The following is a 19,841-nucleotide window of genomic DNA, read 5'->3' on the forward strand; positions in this document are numbered from 1 at the left end:
TGAGGAAGAAAAGAGAGGTATATTATTGTGTGGGGGTTGGATAGAAGAGGCAAAGGGGGATGGAAAGATAGGCGTTTGCTTATGATAATGATTTTAAAAGATAGGAAGAGTAGACAGGTTTGGTCTAAATTTATTCTACATGTTTTTTTAACTTATGTCTTCAAACCAACCTGGATTTAGGCACAAAAAGAACCCACATTACGTTGTCCTCATTTTTGATTTGTATTATCTATCTTCCACATATTTTAATTCTGCTTTTCTTAATTAAACCCTAAACACCCTAAAAATCAATTATAATTTGATCTATATATCACTCAACTCTTGTTTATTCATTTTGATTTTTTTTTGCAAAGGCTGTTTTTCCATTCATTTTGACTAATATTCAAACTCGTGTGAACGAACAAATCGTTTGTTAAATATATACAGTAACACAATATTATATCATACGCTATATTTATGTGTGTTAGTACGGACATATTAAATTCATCCAAATTTATTAAATAAATATAATTAACAACAATCATGTTATTCACGGATGATCAATTATCTAGTAACATAATGGTACGCTGAGAAGTTAGAAGCACGACTCATTTCAAATCTCATAATATTACAAAACTGGAGTAATCAATTGTACAATATATATAGTTAAAATGATTACCGGTAGCTAAATGATAGACTACATATAAGTTAATTTAATAAAAAAACGTTCTAAGCAAGATAAGATATATGTGTAGACAGTGGTGTACGTAGTGGTATTCAATTGAGTGAGAGTTAAGATTTATGCCAGGATCATAATGATTTTTTTTTTTTACCTTTCTTTTAAAATGTCAATCGAGATGTCACCACATAATTCTATTAATGAAATGGATCATAATGATTTTTTTAAAACCTTAAATTTACTAAATTACTCCATTTGACTAGTCGAAATTAATTGTGTTATATTTTAGGTCTAATAAAATTCGGTGAATGGTCTACTCGACGGTTACACTCATCATGTTGGGATTAGTCGGTGATAAAAGCTTTAATCATGTTTTTTTATATAAAAAAAAGTTTTTTTTTTTGCATATATCAATATTAAAAGATATTATGATATTGATTGTTTCAAACTAGTTGTTTTTGTATTGCGTTTATGAAAATAAATTCAGTAAAATTACCACATAAAAAATAAGATGAACCTACAAACTTGTGTATTTTGGAAACATTTACTTTTCATTATTTTTGTAGAAATAGAAAAGTATTAAAAAAGTTGTAAAACTCTGATAATAACTTCTAAGTTCTAAACCAAACCGAACACTACGAAATTTGGTTTGTATAGTTACCAAAAATTTTGTAGCTATTTACATATTTTCGTCACAAATATATGTTTGCTACAAATTAGTTTCGAAAAAATATTTGCGCCTATACGATTGAAGCAAATTAAGCGTTGTAGCTAGACCTAAGCATAAAAACCGTACCCGAATACCCAACCCAGAACTTGACCCGAAAAATCGGGTTCGGATTGGGTACGGGTTTGTCTATAAAACCCTATTGGGTTCTATTTTCAATTACCTGTGGGTTCGGGTTAGGGTCGGGTAATACTCGGTACCTGTTTGGGTACCCATAAACCCGAACATATAAACATATTTATAATATTTATCATTAATATAATGCAATTACCCCAAAATTATGATTATAATTATGAATATTTCATTTAGTTTTATACCTTAATATCAAAAATAATCAAAATATCTAAAATATTTTGTCACATAAGTCAAAATTTAACTAAATTTATATAAATTTAATTATATTTTTTTGGGTACCCGGTAGTTCGGGTACTAATCGGGTTCTAAAATTTGTAATCCAAACCGATCTGAACCCGATAGTACCCAAACTGAACCGAACCCATATATCTAAAAATACCCAATGGGTTCTATATTTCTAAACCCGTTTACCCGAACCCGAATGGATATTACCCAAACCGGAACGGGTTACCCAAATGCCCAGCCCTATATTTGTAGCAAATCATAACAAATTTGCGACAAATAAAACAGTGTCAATTTGCTTCAATTTTTTCTCAGTATAATTGTGACAAATTGTTATAAATGTCCACAAAATAAGTTATCGCTAATAGTTACAAAGAACTACCCATACTCTGTAAGTTCTAAACTACAACAAGAAACGATCTATATTGTAAAAAGTAGACACAAAAAATGCCACTAAATCTCTGTAACAAAATAGCAACAAATGTTTTCAATTTATTTTGCTTCTAATTATTTGTGTCAAATCGATTTAAATTTTTAGTAGTAATTTTATTGTAATCATATGGTTTTAAACCTTGTACTCTATTGTATAAAACCTCTTGCAAAAAATCAAAACTAACATAAAGTTTCACATTAACATATTACATCATTTTAAAATATCCTACACCAAAAAGCAAAAATTCATAAAAAGAGTTTCAAAGGTAGAATACAAACAGGAAGAGCTAGCATATGAAAAAAAATTTAAGCTATACAATGTCTTAATTAAGATGAGAGACGATAAGGAGGTCTAACAAAACTTTCGAAAGTTTTGTTTAATTTGTTATATGACTTGAATTCTATAAAGTCCTCACAAAAACATTAAAAAGTGTCTTTCTCATAGTCATAATAATTAAATTAGTTAAAATTTTATGAAGTATAAAAAGTGGATTTGATTTTAAAATTAATGATTAGTCCGGTTTTTTTTTTTTTTGGGCAAACAAGCAATAGATCTTCACAGAGTAATGGTTTACAAAGGCAGAAACATCATCTCACTGATTCACAACGCTGACCTCGCCATGTGAGTTTTCGCAAACCCAAATATAGAAATAATTTGTTGGAAGCTTATATATACATTAAGCAAGTTTGTTGTCGTCGAAACAAAAAGCAACAATATCGATCAATGCACAAATATGTACGTTAATAACGCACACACTGGTCACTTATGTTTCCACTTCATTATCTTAAACTGTAGTTTAATGGTTTATTTGACTGGTCAAACATTTCAAATTTCTCAATTAATTTATTTTAATGTATTTTGTCAGGAACTTTACCTTTGGTTTGACCACATTATTATTTACAGATCATATGACGCTGACGATCATACGAATTTTAACACTAATGAGACTGAACCTAATAGTTATCTAAGATTTAAAATTTGAAGTAACACCAAAACTAATCTATTTAATTATTCATGTCATTGTTTTTTTTTATTTTATTTTTATATTTTCCCTCTGTGACCGTGAGGCTCAATATCCATCTTCGATAGTAGATTCTCCCTCTTGGATCCACATAATGACATAATGATCACCAAAATTTATATTTTAATCAAAGCATTAAACAAAACCATAAAAATGTGCATTTAATTGTTTTTGTTTACCGGAGTAACATGGACTCGTTAGTCGTTTATTGAATAATATGAACCAGTGGAACGAAAAGTAAAAAGAATTGAATAATTGTGTGTTACATGGAAAAAAGGTCATGTGAGATTGTCCTTAAATTACTAAAAAAGAAAGGGGCACTGAAAATAATTTTACTTCAGAACTTCTTCTTTTTTTGAGACTTCAGAGATTCTTTGACCAATGGGAAATTCTTATGATAGGTCAAACGTTGTGCAACCGTTAAGTCAAAACTAAGCTCACATGTTATCTTCAGATCCGTTGCACGACACTTTCTAATCCTACTTGTATCCATATAAAGTATTATACAATTGGTAGATTACTGATATTACTGTTATTATGTCTTTGTGTTGTTTATTAGAATCCCAATCTTTAAAATGTATATTAAAACTTTTGAGAACAAGAAAAACAAGTTCCAAAACGTTCGTGAAATAAGTTTAACAAAAATAACATTTCTTTGGTGTGTGCTCAAATTGAAGGTTTCTAATCAACCAGACTAACCGTACTTGAATTTGTAACTAAACATATTTTACAGGACATGACAGAACTTTAAAGTTTTAAAAGTTTTTTCAAATTGTTTAAAGTTCATATAGTGTTGAAATGGACTTGACGTAGTGTAAATGGTTTAGCCAATCGATCTTTTTCCTTTAAATATTATTACGTGTCAATTTGTAAACAATGTAACACGAGCATGGAAAAGAGAGATATTGTATTTCAGATGTTGGAGTGAGATGATGAAAGCATAGTACTATCTTCAGTATAAGGAACAAAAAATACAACTTATATGTTTACAAAAATATATTAACTCCTTTTTTTTTGTACGAGAGGGCAATTTTATTACAGTATTTACTATTTTCATAAGAAAAAAGAAGAAAATAAAATGGGATTAAAAGAAGTGGTGAGGTCACATGGAAACATGTGTAAGCTGAGTAGGACATGGTCAGGTCGGCTGGTGGGTCTTAACTCTTAACGCGAAGCCCCACCATTTTCACTTCATTTATGTATAATGAATTCCAGAATAATATACTAGTAAACAATACACGTAATCTTTTGTTTTCGAACATGACTTCGAATATACGAAAAGAATCCAGAGTTCAAAGAAACATGTTTTTTTTTTGAACAAACATGTAAGAGTATTTTTGTGGGGTTTTCTTTCATATGATTATTTGTGAAACTACAATAACGAAGATGATGGCCCAATAGTATATGAGTCATATTTCAAATTAAATCCAAATTTAGTATAGAAAACTTATAAACACAGAAACATTAAAACTAACAAATCATCATTATAAAAGAAATGAGATTACTGGTATCACTGTTATAATGTTTTGTGTTTATTAGAAATCTTTGAAGCTTGATCCATAACTTTTGTTATTTCGGTTAATTTAAGCGATCTCGCTTGTAAAACTAACAATATACCATCATTATAAAAAAACTGACAATAATATATATAAAAACATTTGCATTAACAACATCCAGAATATATATGAACGGGGTCGTTGAAAATGCAACATTTGAACAAGAAGATGAACTACTTCAGAAGGACTCAACATTAGTACAAGAACAGAGTATCGAGTTATTTATGTCGGGAATTATAAAGCTGGAAGATTTACACATGATTAGAAGGCCCAAGAAGGTTCTAGAAGATCAAAGAGCTTCATGTTTACGATAAAAACGTAAATATGAAGAAAGAGAGAAATTTCCTAATTGTTAAAGAAAAAAGGAAATTGTCCAATTCCTATTAGGATTAGAATAGGTAGTTTGTCATTGTGTGACATAGGCCTAGTTCTATAAATAGGGTGCGAAGGCTGATTGTAAGCCTTAGCACAAACAAGAGAAAGTTAACCTAGCTACTAAGTTTTAGTCTTTAAGAAAAGAGAAAAGCTAAGAACTTAGAGAGAGCTTGAGGTTTCTTTAAGAGAGTTTTGAGAGATTAGAAAATTGTTTAGAACAAACTTGTAAACAGATTTTATATCAATCAAAAGAGAGTTTAAAGAAATCATTGTTTCATTGTTCAGATCATAAGTTCTCACACTTTCAATTGGTATCAGAGCAAACACTTGTTCAGATTACTACATGTGAGATTCTGCGGAGAAGATGAAGAGCTACGAAGATCTGATCAACAACAACAAAGTTATCTTGGATGATGGAAACTATGGGTTTTGGAAGTCAAGGATCAAATCCATCATAGGAGGTATTGATCGTCTTGCTTGGAAAACTGTTCTGGAAAAGTGGGAGGAACCAACGATCAAGGATGAATCAGGCAAGCGAATTCCCAAACCCGATGCAGACTGGACTGATGAAGAACAAAAGAGATCAAAGTACAACTCAAGAGCGTTAAGTGCTATTCATTGCAGTGTTGGGAGAAAACAGTTCGAATTGATTCAGGGATGTGAAACTGCTAAAGAAGCATGGGATATCCTTCAAACCCATTATGAAGGCACAACAAAAGTGCAAAATTCAAGAAAGGATATGTTGGCCTCTAGATTCAAGAATCTAAGGATGGAGGAGCATGATTCGATTTCAGACTTCAGTTCAAAGTTGAGTGCTCTAGCGCAAGAAGCCTTGACTCTTGGAAAGACTTATAAGGATCAGAAGTTAGTCAAAAAGTTTTTAAGGTGTCTTCCATCAAGGTTCATGGGATACAAGACAGCTTTAACTGTCTCTCAAGACTTAGACAATCTCAGTTATGGTGAAGTGGTCGGAATACTACAGGCACACGAGATGGAACTTAATGGAATTAAGAAACCAAAAGGAATAGCTCTAGCAGTTTGCAAAGACATAATTGATCGAGGAGAAGAAGATGTTGTGAGCTTGTTGGTAAGAAAATTTGATCGAGCCTTAAGAAGGATAGAACAAGGTCAAGGTCAAAAGAAGAGTAACTCATTCAAGAAGACAAGTGAAGACAAAAAGGCTGATATGCAGTGTCATGAATGTAAGGGATATGGTCATTTTATTCGAGAATGCCCAACAATCAAGTTGCGAGATGCCAAGTGCACAATTTGTAAAGGGACTGGACACACACATGATGAGTGTGTGAGTAACTCTAAAGCTAAGAAAGAAAAGTCTATGATTAGCATTGAGAATGAATCAGATAGTGATAGTAGCAGCGAAGAAGAGCTCATTAATTTAGTTGCAATGGTGGGAATCACTGAATTTGAGAATGGGGAAGAGGTAACTGATTCAAAATCAGAAGGAGAAGAAGTTCTTGACATTGTTCAGAGTTACAAAGAAGTGCGAAATACACTTATTTTTCCAGGAAAGGAAAATCAAGGATTGATAAAAGAAAAACTTCATTTAGAAGCACTTGTTATGTCGTTACAGAATGAATTGGTGGATGAGAAAAAGCTAGCTAAAGATTCACTAGATCTGATGAAAGAGAAGTTGGTTTTATCGGCAAAAGCAGACAAGCTTGAAGAAAAGCTACTTAACGAAAAGGAAAAATCCGCAGAACTACAATCTAAATTAGATCAACAGCATAGCAAGATTCATATGTTTGCAGGAACAAAGCAACTTGACAAGATTTTGAGCTATGGGAGAACTGAGAAGACTCATAGAGGATTATGCTTTAACGAGAACAAGGGAGCTAAATCACAGACAACGAAATTTGTATCTGCTAGAGTCTATCAGTCTGAGAAGGAGACATCTACTGGATCTTTGAGTTGTTATTTTTGTGGGAAAATTGGTCACTACAAACGGTTTTGCTACAAATTTTGGCAAAAGGTCTGTACCTTAAAGCAACAAGGAAGATTCTTCTGGAATGGAATTAGAAGACAAGTCTGGATGAAGAAAGCTGACATATATCAATCAGGATCAATGGTAGCTTCTGGATCAGGGTTTAGATGCAATATGGCCATGATTACAAAAGTACAAGAAGAAACGGAACCAAGATGTAATATGGCTTTGATTACTGAAGAACAAAAAGACGCAGAGCCTTGGTTTTTTGATAGCGGTTGTTCAAGACATATGACTAGAACCAAGAGTAATCTACAGACTATTAAGAAACTGAAAGGAGGTACAATAACTTTTGGAGATAGAAGTCATGGTTTCATACAAGGCAAAGGTACAACACGTGATACAAAGCTTCCACAGCTTGTGAATGTCTATCTAGTTCAGGGATTGCGTGCCAACCTGATAAGTATTAGTCAACTCTGTGATGAAGGATTGTCAGTCTTATTTACAAAGGTTGATTGCAAAGCATTGGATGAATCGGGTAATGTCAAGTTATATGGTGTGAGATCTGGAAATAATTGTTACATGTGGGAAAAACATTCAATCAAATGCTACAGTGCTCAAGGGAATATTGATCTCTGGCATCAACGACTTGGTCATATGAATACAAGAAATTTTACTACTCTTGTGAATAAAGAGATAATACGAGGGGTACCTAAGCTTAAAGGTGAAGACAATATGGTGTGTGGACCATGTAATCAGGAAAAGCAAGTCAAGATTCAGCACAAGAAGGTACCTGAAGTTCAGTCAAATTCAGTTTTAGATCTGGTTCACATGGACTTAATGGGACCAATGCAAGTTGAAAGCTTAGCTGGGAAGAAGTCTGTGTTTGTGTTAGTGGATGATTTTTCTAGATATACTTGGGTTCGCTTTATTCGAGAAAAATCAGATACAGTTGATAGCTTCAAGATTTTTGCTCTAAAGTTGCTCAATGAAAGGGGTGGAATCAAAAGGATCCGAAGTGACCATGGAGGAGAATTCCAAAACGAGTCTATGAAAGAATTTTGTGAACAACATGGGATTTCACATCAATTTTCAGCTCAAAGAACTCCTCAACAAAATGGTGTAGTAGAAAGGAAGAATAGAACTCTTCAGGAAATAACAAGAGCAATGATACATGGAAATCAAGTTCCTAAGAAATTTTGGGCTGAAGCACTTAACATAGCTTGCTACATAATTAACAGAGTTTATGTTCGAAGAGATACATCAAAAACTCCATACGAACTATGGAAAGGCAAAACACCGAATCTAAGTTATTTTCATGTGTTTGGGTGTAAATGCTATATTTTGAATGACAAGGACTAACTTGGTAAATTCGATTCCAGAAGTGATGAAGGCATGTTTCTTGGTTATGCTGAGAGTAGTACAACATTCAGAGTATACAACAGACGTACAGGTCTGATTATGGAATCAGTGAATGTGGTTTTTGACGACAGGTCAGTTTCTGTAGGAAACAATGATGATTCAGACAGTGATATAACCAGTTAGTGCTACTGAATTACTTAATGACGAATTTGGAGTAGATATTTTTGTTTCAAAATCAGAAGGGATACCGCTTGTTCATAAGAATCATTCAGCTAATGATATTATTAGAGACTTGAATGAACAGATGAAGACTCGAGGAGTAAAGATCGATTTTAAGAAAATGACAAGTCATTTCACAACTCTAGAAACAGTTTTCTATGAGTGTTTTGTGTCAATGATTGAACCAAAAAATCATGTAGAAGCTGTTTAGGATGATTTTTGGATTATAGCTATGGAGGAAGAATTGGAACAATTTGAGCGTAATGATGTTTGGGAGCTAGTTCGTAGGCCAATTGATGTAAACATCATTGGGACTAAATGGATTTTCAAAAACAAGATTGATGAAAGTGGAGTTGTGGTACGCAATAAGGCTAGGTTGGTTGCACAAGGATACACGCAGATTGAGGGAGTGAACTTTGAAGAAACTTTTGCTCCAGTAGCAAGACTTGAGTCAATAAGATTGTTTTTAGGAATGGCTTGTATTCTGAATTTCAAGGTATATCAGATAGATGTCAAAAGTGCATTTTTGAATGGGATTTTGTAAGAAGAAGTATATTTTGAACAACCTAAAGGGTTTGAAGATTCAGTTAGACTTGACTATGTGTACAAATTAAAGAAAGCCCTTTATGGATTGAAGTAAGCTCCAAGAGCTTGGTATGAAAGGTTAACTAGTTTTCTTATGGAGAAGAGCTATATCAGAGGAAGTGTAGACAAGACCTTGTTTATTTTAGAACAAGAAAATGATATCACGATGGTGCAAATCTATGTTGATGACATTATTTTTTGAAGTACTTCTACGGAATTGGTGGATCGTTTTGTGAGTAGTATGACTCAAAAATTTGAGATGAGTTTGGTTGGAGAGCTTAAATATTTTCTTGGATTACAGATTACTCAATCTGATCAAGGAATCTTTATCTCACAAAGTACCTATGCTAGAAAACTTCTTAAGAAGTTTCAAATGGATAAATGTAAAGAAGCCAAAATACCTATGAGCACTTCATTAAAACTGTCAAAGGATATTGATGGTAAGAATGTGGATGTCAAGCAGTACAGAGGGATGATAGGTAATTTACTATATCTTACTGCAAGTAGACCTGATTTATGTTTTAGTGTGGGTATGTGTGCTAGGTATCAGTCGAACCCAAAAGAATCACATCTTGAAGCTATTAAACGGATTATGAAGTATGTGAGAGGGACTGTTGATGTTGGGATTTGGTATTCTAAAGGATCAAATAAAGTCTTAGTTGGATATTGTGATGCAGATTATGCAGGAAGTGTGACAGATCGAAAAAGCACCAGTGGAGGATGTTTCTTTTTAGGAAATAATCTCATTGTTTTGTTGAGCAAGAAACATAATTCAGTATCTATGACTACAGCTGAATCAGAATATATAGCAATGGGAAGCTGCTGTACTCAATTATTGTGGATGAAGCAGATGTCAGCAGATTATGGTATGGACTCAGAAGTGTTACAAGTATATTGTGATAATCAGAGTGCTATTGATATTTCTAAGAATCCAGTTCAACACTCAAGAACCAAGCACATTGATGTGAGACATCACTTTATCAGAGAACTAGTTGAAAGAAAACAAGTGTTGATTGAACATGTTGATACTGAAGATCAGCTAGCGGATATATTCACAAAAGCTCTAGATTTTAATCGATTTTCAACTTTCAGAAATTCAATTGGTGTGTGTGAGATGTGAATCTTATTGGAGCTGGTCAAGAACGAGTACAAGAAAATTCTGGGTTTAAGATTGATTAAATCAGTGGTTTGATATAAGGTTTTATTAAAAAAACGGTTTAATTTTGGTTTACGTTTTTTTGAACTTTGGTTGTATCGAAAGGAATGAGAAGGAAAAAAAGGGGATCTTGTGTTTATTAACATCGTGTGTGTCAAAACAAAATAAAAAGGGGGAGAGAATGGTGAGAACGACTCGACGAGGGTTGGTGAAAGGACGAAGAAATTCTGAGATGAATCGAGATGGTGGTGTTCCTCATCGACCTCATCTGATCGACGAATCAAGTGATGATGAAGATGAAGAATCCTCAAAGGACGAATCGGCACAAGAAATTGGTGATGAAGAAACAGAACTTTCTGGTAAGGATAAAGGTAAAGAAATCACTTCGGACACTGAGGAGTTTGAGGAAATCTCTGTGCAAGAACAACTTGAGCGTCACACAGTAAAACGGAGGAAGATGAAGCAAGGGTCTACTTCTAATACAAAGCGGTCAAAATCTGCATAATCAAGTGGCAAGAGTGTTCGTGCAAAAGGAAAATTTCGGTCTGATTTGTTTGTGTCTAAAGCTGCTCAAAGAAGGTACTCACAATTCTATTCAAGGAAGTTTACAGAAAAAGACAATTGGATTTTTCTCAACCTAATGAATTATGTATTATTAGTAAGATTATGGATCTTGGGTTACATAATTCGGTACAAGATCATTCTGTGTATGTTAAAGAGGTGATTGTGATTTTTATGCCAATTTGCCGAATAAGAAAGCTAAGGATGGTGTTCAGGTGTTTGTTAGAGGTCATTGGTATGAATTTTCTCCTAGGATTATTAATGAGGCGCTTAATCTTGAAACGTTGACAAGAGCAGAGTTAGAAGCAGATGCATCTATTGATCAGCTAAGTCCGAATGAACTCGCAGCAGTTCTGAGTGGCTAAGATAAGTTGCCTTGGTCGAGGTTGATGGTTAGGGATCTTCCTGGAGAAGTTGCAGCTCTCTTGATGTTGGCGGGTTACAATTGGGTTCCGTCGGTACATAGGAATCATCTTTCAGTCAAACATGCTCAAGTCGTGTATAAGCTGGTTCAGGGTATCCAGTTTGATCTAGGACGACTGATTTATGATCAAGTAATGGAGCTGAATTGGACTGATCCTACTCGGTGTGGGATTTTCCCTAGGACAATTTTTGAGACTCTTAAGTTTCAAGAAGGTCCACTTGAGTGGTCAGATGCAGAGGAAGAAGTAGCTGTTGAATTTTACACTAAAGATGTTAGAACTGGGCGTGCTTATGCGGTTAAGCACAACTTGCTTTGTGTGAATGACGACCCTGCGCCAGTTCGAAGACAAATCGACGAGGGGTCTTCTTCAAAATCCAAGGTAATTCAGTTGGGTAGCATTCGAGTGCCACAGATTGGTCAAGAAAATGAGGAGATGGCGTATGAAGCATTGGTTGATACAGCACAAGCTCTGCAAAGACTTACGGAAGTAGTACAGAGGCTCATACAGAATCATCCACTATCCAAGATGATTTGAGATGTTTTTTAACTATTGTTTTCTCAAGCAGGGGGAGAAGGAGTGGTCTGAGATTCTGGGGGAGTTTTGTGTTAAAACTTTCGACTTTCGGCGATCATTTTGGTTCATTGTGTTTGAATGTTTGACTATGGTTCGGTGATCATTTTGGTTTATGTTTTTGAACGGTTGACTATGGTTTAAAGTTATTTGTTTTAAGTCTAAACCAACAACAAAATCCTTATGCTTGAGAAGCACAAAGTTAAAAAAGGGGAGATTGAAGATGCAACATTTGAACAAGAGGATGAACTACTTCAGAAGGTCTCAACACTAGTACAAGAACAGGGTATCGAGTTATTTATGTCGGCAATTATAAAGCTGGAAGATTTACACAGGATTCAAAGGTCCAAGAAGCTTCTAGAAGATCAAAGAGCTTCATGTTTACGATAGGAATTTAAACATGAAGAAAGAGGGAAATTTCCTAATTGTTAAAGAAAAAAGGAAATTGTCCAATTCCTATTAGGATTAGAATAGGTAGTTTGCCATTGTGTGGCATAGGCCTAGTTCTATAAATAGGGTGCGAAGGCTGATTGTAAGCCTTAGCACAAACAAGAGAAAGTTAACCTAGCTACTAAGTTTTAGTCTTTAAGAAAAGAGAAGAGCTAAGAACTTAGAGAGAGCTTGAGGTTTCTTTAAGAGAGTTTTGAGAGATTAGAAATTTGTTTAGAACAAACTTGTAAACAGATTTTCTATCAATCAAAAGAGAGTTTAAAGAAATTATTGTTTCATTGTTCAGATCATAAGTTCTCACACTTTCAGTCGTTCAGTCCCTCTTTCAGTGTGTGTACTGGTTCGTCTTTCGATTGGGGATATGATCCTGATTTTAATTAGCCAGATCATTTTTCCGCTGCTTTTGTTTTGAATAAATTAGAGTGCTCAAAGCAAATCTATGTTCAATACATTAGCATGAATTAACATCAAATTCGATTGTGTTGGCTTTCGAGATCGGAGTAATGAGTAGTAGGAATAGTTAGAGTAGGGTGTCAATCGGGCTGGTCTGGCCCGACTCGGCCTGAAATTCATGAAGCCAGCTTATATTTGAGTTCGGCCTAGCCCGGTCTGAAATATTTTCGAGCCTATATTTCAAAGTCCGGTTCGGTCTTGACAGGGTTATAAGGCTTTTCGGACTTTTTCGGACTTATCTTACGGATCAAAAAATTAAATTTCTATATGTCTTAAAAATCAATGTTTAAAGGTACAATATAAAAGAAATCAATCAAAATTTAAATAGTTCATCTATATTCACTATAACCAACTTAATCTAAAATAAAAAATTTAAAACCAAATAAATTTTTATATTTTAACCAAATAAAAAATATATATAATTCATATAAAATAGCACTGATAAAGATTTTAAAAGTATTAAGTAAGGTTATTAAGTAAATATGAGAACTAAGATTAGAGTTTTAAATTTTATCTACAATAAATCATTAATCAAATATTGCAATCAAACAAAAATGTTAGCCAAAAAATACAATTATATTTATTTAAAGGCTTTTCCGGCCGACTTGAGCCCGATCAGGCTAAGCCCTAAAAACCTATAGCTTGAACGGGCTGAGCCCAAAAACCCTGATTTTTTATGGACATATATATTTAAGTCCGAATCCAATGTTTTCAGCTGCGGGCTTTGGCCCTAATTGACATGCCTAAGAAATATTCTAATTTTATAATTAAAAATATTTTTTTTCTCAAAGATGAAAATTGCCAAAAAACAAATTCCTAAAAATGTTTTTTATTGACATGGGACTTCCTCTCCACGTAAGAAGAAGGCACATAACAACGTCATTAAATCAGCTGGAATTGATTCTTGATGGTATCCGTACTCAAGGGTTGGGACCGACTGATGATGTAGTGCTTTGGAAAGAAAAAATTGACTGTTATAAGACGGCATTCAACACTAAGGAAACATGGGATGCAATTCGCATACCAAAGCCAAAAAGGGGTCGGTATATGGTTCTCACATGAGACACTTAAATATGCTTTTGTCACTTGGCTTGGAATACAAAACCGTCTATCAACGGGAGATAGAATGTTAAGTTGGAGTGTAGGAGCGAATACAATGTGTGTCTTCTGTCAAGAATATGTTGAAACGCGGAATCACATGTTTTTCATGTGTCGTTATTGTAGAGAAGTCTTGTCTAGGCTCGCATCCAAGCTTCTTTCAACACGTTTCACAACGGTATGGCACCGTATTGTCACACTGCTATTGGATATGGCTTTGGGACATGATCGGCTAATCTTATTGAGGTTGATCTTCAGCTTTCAATTCATTCACTATGAGAGAAGATAAATGGAAGACGACATGGTGAATCACCTCTTACATCATGGCAGCTGGTTAGACGCCTAGATTAACATATTTGGAGTAGGGTATACTCGATTAAACTTCAAAGGGATGGCAAGTAAGATACTTGTATGTTGACTTGGCTTGCCTCATGATAACTCATCAGTCTATTAATCTCTCAATTTTTTAAACAAAATGTTTTGATGTAAAAAGTTAAACAAAAACATTGCACTTGTTGTAAACCGTATATTTTTTTGAATAAATTTTATATTTTATTCAATTTTTTATTTATTTATTCAAGAACGAAAATAACAAATGCTGCATAAATAATTTTTCTACATGTTACAAATCTTAAAGGTGACATACATATCTTAATGGTAACATGTACTCGTGAATTGTGAAAGATAAACATGTTTGAAAAGTCCGAAATATTTTAGTGTTTTCATACCGTCATACTCTTTTTTTTTTTTATAATAAATGTAAAATTTTAATCATCGAAAAAACCAGTTCCTTTTTACAACAAGTGTAAAACTAGTTTTCAATCATTCTAGTGAGGACCAATGCATACAAGAATTATGTTCTGGTGGTAGACCAGAGGAGGAGAATATCTTCAAAACTGCTATTCCCTAAACCTTGAATGAGTGGAAGCTTGTTCCGAATGGTTCTGTCGATCCATTGATGTAGCCGGAATGCGGAGATAGGGGATTCACCATGCATACAGTTATTTCGTTCTTGCCATATGGAGTGAAGTGTAACCTGAAAGGAACATCGTAGTAACAAACGGGGATGTTTGTCAAGTGTTGAGTCAGAGATGAGAGTCTTAATGAGCTCCCAATCGGAAGTTGAGTGAACCCCAAGAAAGCCATAGGTGAGCTTACTCCAAACCTGTTGCGAGTAAGGGCATTGGAAAAAAAGATGAGATCATGTTTCCAAAGGTGCTGAGCAGAGAGAACAGGAGGTGTCGACGGTCTGATTCCAGTTCAACATTCTGTCACCCGTGGAGAGTCTATTTTGCATTCCAAGCCATGTCATAAACTCAAATTTTGGAGTCGCCTGAGGTAACCACACACCCTTTGCCCAGTCTTGCAAAGGTTTGGCTAAGCGCAGTTGGAGCCAGGTGTCTCGAGTTGAGAATTTTTTCTTGGGACCAGTTGTGTGTCTCCAAAGATGCACATCAGCTATATCAGGCTTTCGCTTAGCGTTGACAGCTGTGATTTGCGATTCCACTGCATTTAAAATGTCCACTCTATGTCACCGGACTCGATGATGTAACATAGCAGATTAGACAGTTTCATGTTTGGCGATCCCGAGATTAATAAAGCCTCTATTACCAAAGGTGTCATGCAACTGTCCCATTGTAGACCAACTATCATACCAAAAGGAAGTAGACTGGCAATTTTTGATATCTTTACAGTGAAACCGTTTTGCTAACTCCCTTAATTTGAGCAACTTTCGCCACATCCAAGACCCCTGATGACCCACTGGTCCCATAATGAGTTCTTAGAGAGAATCTCCAAATAAGTTTAAGGCCACACACAATATTTACCTCCTTTAAAGGCCGCAGGCCTAATCCTCCCACACAATAAGTAAGTCATACTCACAAGCAACAAGTGAGTATTCAACAAGTCCAAGAATTATTTACAACAAGTCCAAGAATTATTTGCAGCAAGTGAGTACTTTTAGTGTCCAAAAATTATTTGCAACAAGTCCAACAATAGTTTTACTAGTCCAAAAATTATTTATAGTAAGTGAGTATTTTACAACAAGCCAAAATATTATTGTCCAGAAGTAAATTAGGCACACATCTCTTAGAGTAGTTAAGCTTGAGATTAAAGACAATAAATTCACCTTGATATGATATCCAGATCATTAGCAAAGTCTAACATGATTACCGCGTAAAAAAATTCCCATCAATTATGGTGCCTGGTGGGTCAGCTTCCGGATCAGTCAGTAGCACCTAAACATTGGCCAAGAACAATCATGTGTCATTCTGGCTTACAAAAGGAATAGTCCAATTCAAACATATAACATCAGAAGAGATCTAGGAAAAAAAAGTAAAAACTAGCACTCCAGACCAGTAAAGTTGTGCTATTTCGCCATACTATTCTTACAATCACGTGTGTATAGCCTCGGCCTGGAGCACTTGCCCTCTACCTAGAATTTCAAAGAGTTCATACATGCCAGAGCATAAGAAAAAGTCTAATTCACATAATTTTAAATGTCATATAGAAGATTGAGAACCTCGATTTGGTGCACATCTATGAAGATTGAACTCTATAAAAGAAGGGTTAGAATATGAATATAATCGTTGTTCCTGCAAATAAATTGAATGAAAGGCCACATTATTTACAACTAATCACCTAAAACACTCTTGAAGGATCACTAGAAGATAATAAAAGATAAGCTTGGCAATAAGACAATGTAACATGCCAAAACAGGACGTAGCATTTGGTATATGTGACGACCTATGGTACTCAAGACTCAAGATAATACCTGCACTCATATACACCTTTTGTGGTAGGCTTCTTATTAAATAATCCGCAGTTTTTGAAACTCAAATTTTTACTGCAGTCACAAAATAGCGTATCACGAACTCAAATATTGATGCTTTGTCTCATTATTCTAGTGTTTTCTAGGATAACCAAATTTATAAGACAGAAAAAAGTAAAGCCATGTTAATTTGAGAGTATCTCAAGGGGATGGGGAGTTAGGTTTCCAGGAAATGTCGTATATTTGACCTCTATACCTCTTATCCCTTATCTGCCACATCGTAATCAAGTTTCCAGGAAATGTCGTATATTTGACCTCTATACCTCTGGTCCTAATCCCTAATCAAGTTTCGTATAAGGGATAAGAGGTATAGAGGTAAAATATACGACATAACTAATCATTGTATATTTTTCAATAACTAAAATTCTAAAACTCCAGTAATAACACAATATATAATTTTTGAAACGGCTCACCAAAAACATAATTTGTGATCCTTCTCAAACATAAATTTTTTGGTACTTTATTTAGTTTTTTTGGTAAAAAAAAACTGTTAGGGTAAACTTTTTATAGTGACTAGCTCCACCGCAAACCGGCCCCATATCAAGGAAAAACCATCTCCGGTTTGGACCTATGGTAGAGTATGCACCGCTTGCTCTACTTTTGTGAGACAGGCCATTCTCATTAAATTTAAATTTAACATTATATTTTTTTTATTTGACCATTTGATACTCTACTTTTGTGACACATGTCATTCTCGTTAAATTTAAATTTAATATTCTATTTTTTTATTTGACTTTATTTTATTTGTATCTTATGTGATGTATAGTTTGTTTTTGTTAAAAAAAAAATAATTAATTGTGGTATAGTTTGCTTTTTGATTTTTTTTCAACACTGTTACAAAAATATATTCCTTCAATTTTATAGTTTTAGCATCTAATATATTTCATAATGAAATCATACAACATAGAACCTTAAAAAAAAAATACTGATCAACTCAACTAAAAATTATAATTAAATTGAAACCAGATAAAAATAAAAAATGGTTTAATACTTTTAAAGTAAAAACTGAAACCAAATTAATTTATGATTGTAACATCCGCGAACCGGAAATTCAATTACTGGTAGGGGTGTCGATCGACACTCCTAGTGGTGTTGGTCGACACCTTATGTGGTCGGGTGTTCGGTTCGATTTCAAGATTCTCGGTTCAAGCTGGTTCGGTTTGGGGGTCGTATTTAAAGTGGGAAATCGACATTTTTGGGGAGAAAAGACCTAATTGTCGCCGCTTTTGAGTGAGAAAGAAGAGAGAGCAATCCCCAAAAGTTCCTGTGAGTTTTCCTGAAGATTCTTGAAGCTTTTGTCCTTGTTCTCGTGAGTTTTTGGCTTGGAGGTTGGAGATCTAAGGCTGAGAACGTGGGAGAAGCTTGTGGTGGTGTGTGCGTGACCATGGCTTAGATCTCTCAGTTTGGCAAAGGTGAGTGCATGACCATGGCTTATCTAAGCTGAGATCTCTGTTTTTGTGATTTTGTGTGTTGTGTGGATGTTTCCTTTGGTTGTTTGTGAGATTTTCGTAGCTCCTGAGGCTTGGATTTGTTTCTGGGNGCGTGACCATGGCTTAGATCTCTCAGTTTGGCAAAGGTGAGTGCATGACCATGGCTTATCTAAGCTGAGATCTCTGTTTTTGTGATTTTGTGTGTTGTGTGGATGTTTCCTTTGGTTGTTTGTGAGATTTTCGTAGCTCCTGAGGCTTGGATTTGTTTCTGGGATCATGTGGAATGAAAAGGAGAAGCTTGGAGGAAATTTTCGAAGGTTCTGCTGGAACGAAATCGCTTCTCGGCATCGGTGTCGGTTGACACCAACGCGAGGACGACTCGGGAACTTAGTGAGCATCAATCGATGCCATGTTTAGTTGTCGGTCGACACCGTTAGGGTTTCAGGAACTGTCGAGCAGATATAGGTCGACACCAGGTGACCAGTGTCGCTCGACACCTTCGGGTATCGGTCGACACCCTTCTTACAGTGACCGATTATGTCTTGTTGCTTTGTGCATGTTCCTGGTTTGTTTTATTATTGTTGTTTGTGGCATGAGAGATATTATTGCTTGTGTGTATAGCCCAATAGATGGAAGGATTGCCTCACTAAGTATTTATAGTAATACTTACGCCTCTCTTTTGTGTTGTGGCGCAGGTAAAGGCAAAGTGTGATCGTGGGATCCAGGGGATGAAGAGGAGGATGATCTAGAGGCTCGGTTGTTTGCTCTCTGTCTTGTTAGGATGCTAGAGTGGAACTTAGTGGTCTAGAATGGATGTTAGGAATGTTGGTTTCATTATTGGTTATGTTCTGGATTATTGTTGGAATTGATGTTATGTTATTTCTTTGACGGTTGTTGATTATTGGATTTATTTAATTATTGTTATCCGCTGTTGTTCATGTTTGGAGGTAGGTTGCTAGTGAGTATGGGATCAATAGATATTAGGTTATTAAAAAAAAAAAAAAAACGGGTCGGGTTGTTTCAGTTTGGTATCAGAGCCCATACAGTTCTAGGTACAGGTTCGCTGTGTGCTTTGTGTTGTGGATGTTAGATTGAATGCTTGTGTGTGGCATGGGGTCCTAGAACATCCTCTTCGAGCCTAATTTGTGATTCCACAGTGAGTTGTGTTCTTTGTGTAGTCAGGATCGTTTTGTTTGCTTAGTCTTCTGTTCTTGGTTATACAGATGGTTAGAGGTATGGGAACTGCTGGTCGTGGGTGTGGTCGTGGTCATGGTCGTGGGCGTGGCCGTGGACAGGGACAGGAACAGGTTCCCGAGGTCAGCGAGAGTGTGACCCAGAGCATGGCCAGTGAGGAGATGGTAGAGTCGCAGGTGCATCCTAGTGTGTCTGGCGACCTAGATGGTGGTGGTATCGGCAGGGCGGATGGGCCCGGTGTCGGCTATGGTGTTTCCCCGGGAGTGGGGGTTGCAGCGGAGGGTGTTCTAGATAGAGAGTATGTCTTGGCGGGCTTGCTAGCTCAGGTTTTGGCACGGATTCCAGCAGTTGTGCCGCCAGTGAACGGTGGGCAGGTTCCAGTTGTGCCGCTAGTAGATGGTGGGCAGGTTCCAGTAGTGCCGCCAGTGGTTGGTGGGCG

General features: G+C 35.4%; 1 protein-coding gene across 1 annotated transcript; it reads left to right on the forward strand.

The window, feature by feature from the left end:
* Positions 5,492–8,431, forward strand: LOC104704403. The gene has a single exon (XM_010420500.1). It carries the CDS (start codon positions 5,492–5,494, stop codon positions 8,429–8,431), a length of 2,940 nt encoding a protein of 979 aa, XP_010418802.1.

This window comes from Camelina sativa, chromosome 7, assembly GCF_000633955.1.
Source record: "Camelina sativa cultivar DH55 chromosome 7, Cs, whole genome shotgun sequence".
NCBI classification, from domain to species: Eukaryota; Viridiplantae; Streptophyta; class Magnoliopsida; order Brassicales; family Brassicaceae; genus Camelina; species Camelina sativa.

Coding starts and splice junctions, on each gene's coding strand:
- LOC104704403 (XM_010420500.1), top strand. CDS start 5,492: ATGAAGAGCTACGAAGATCTGATCAACAACAACAAAGTTATCTTGGAT.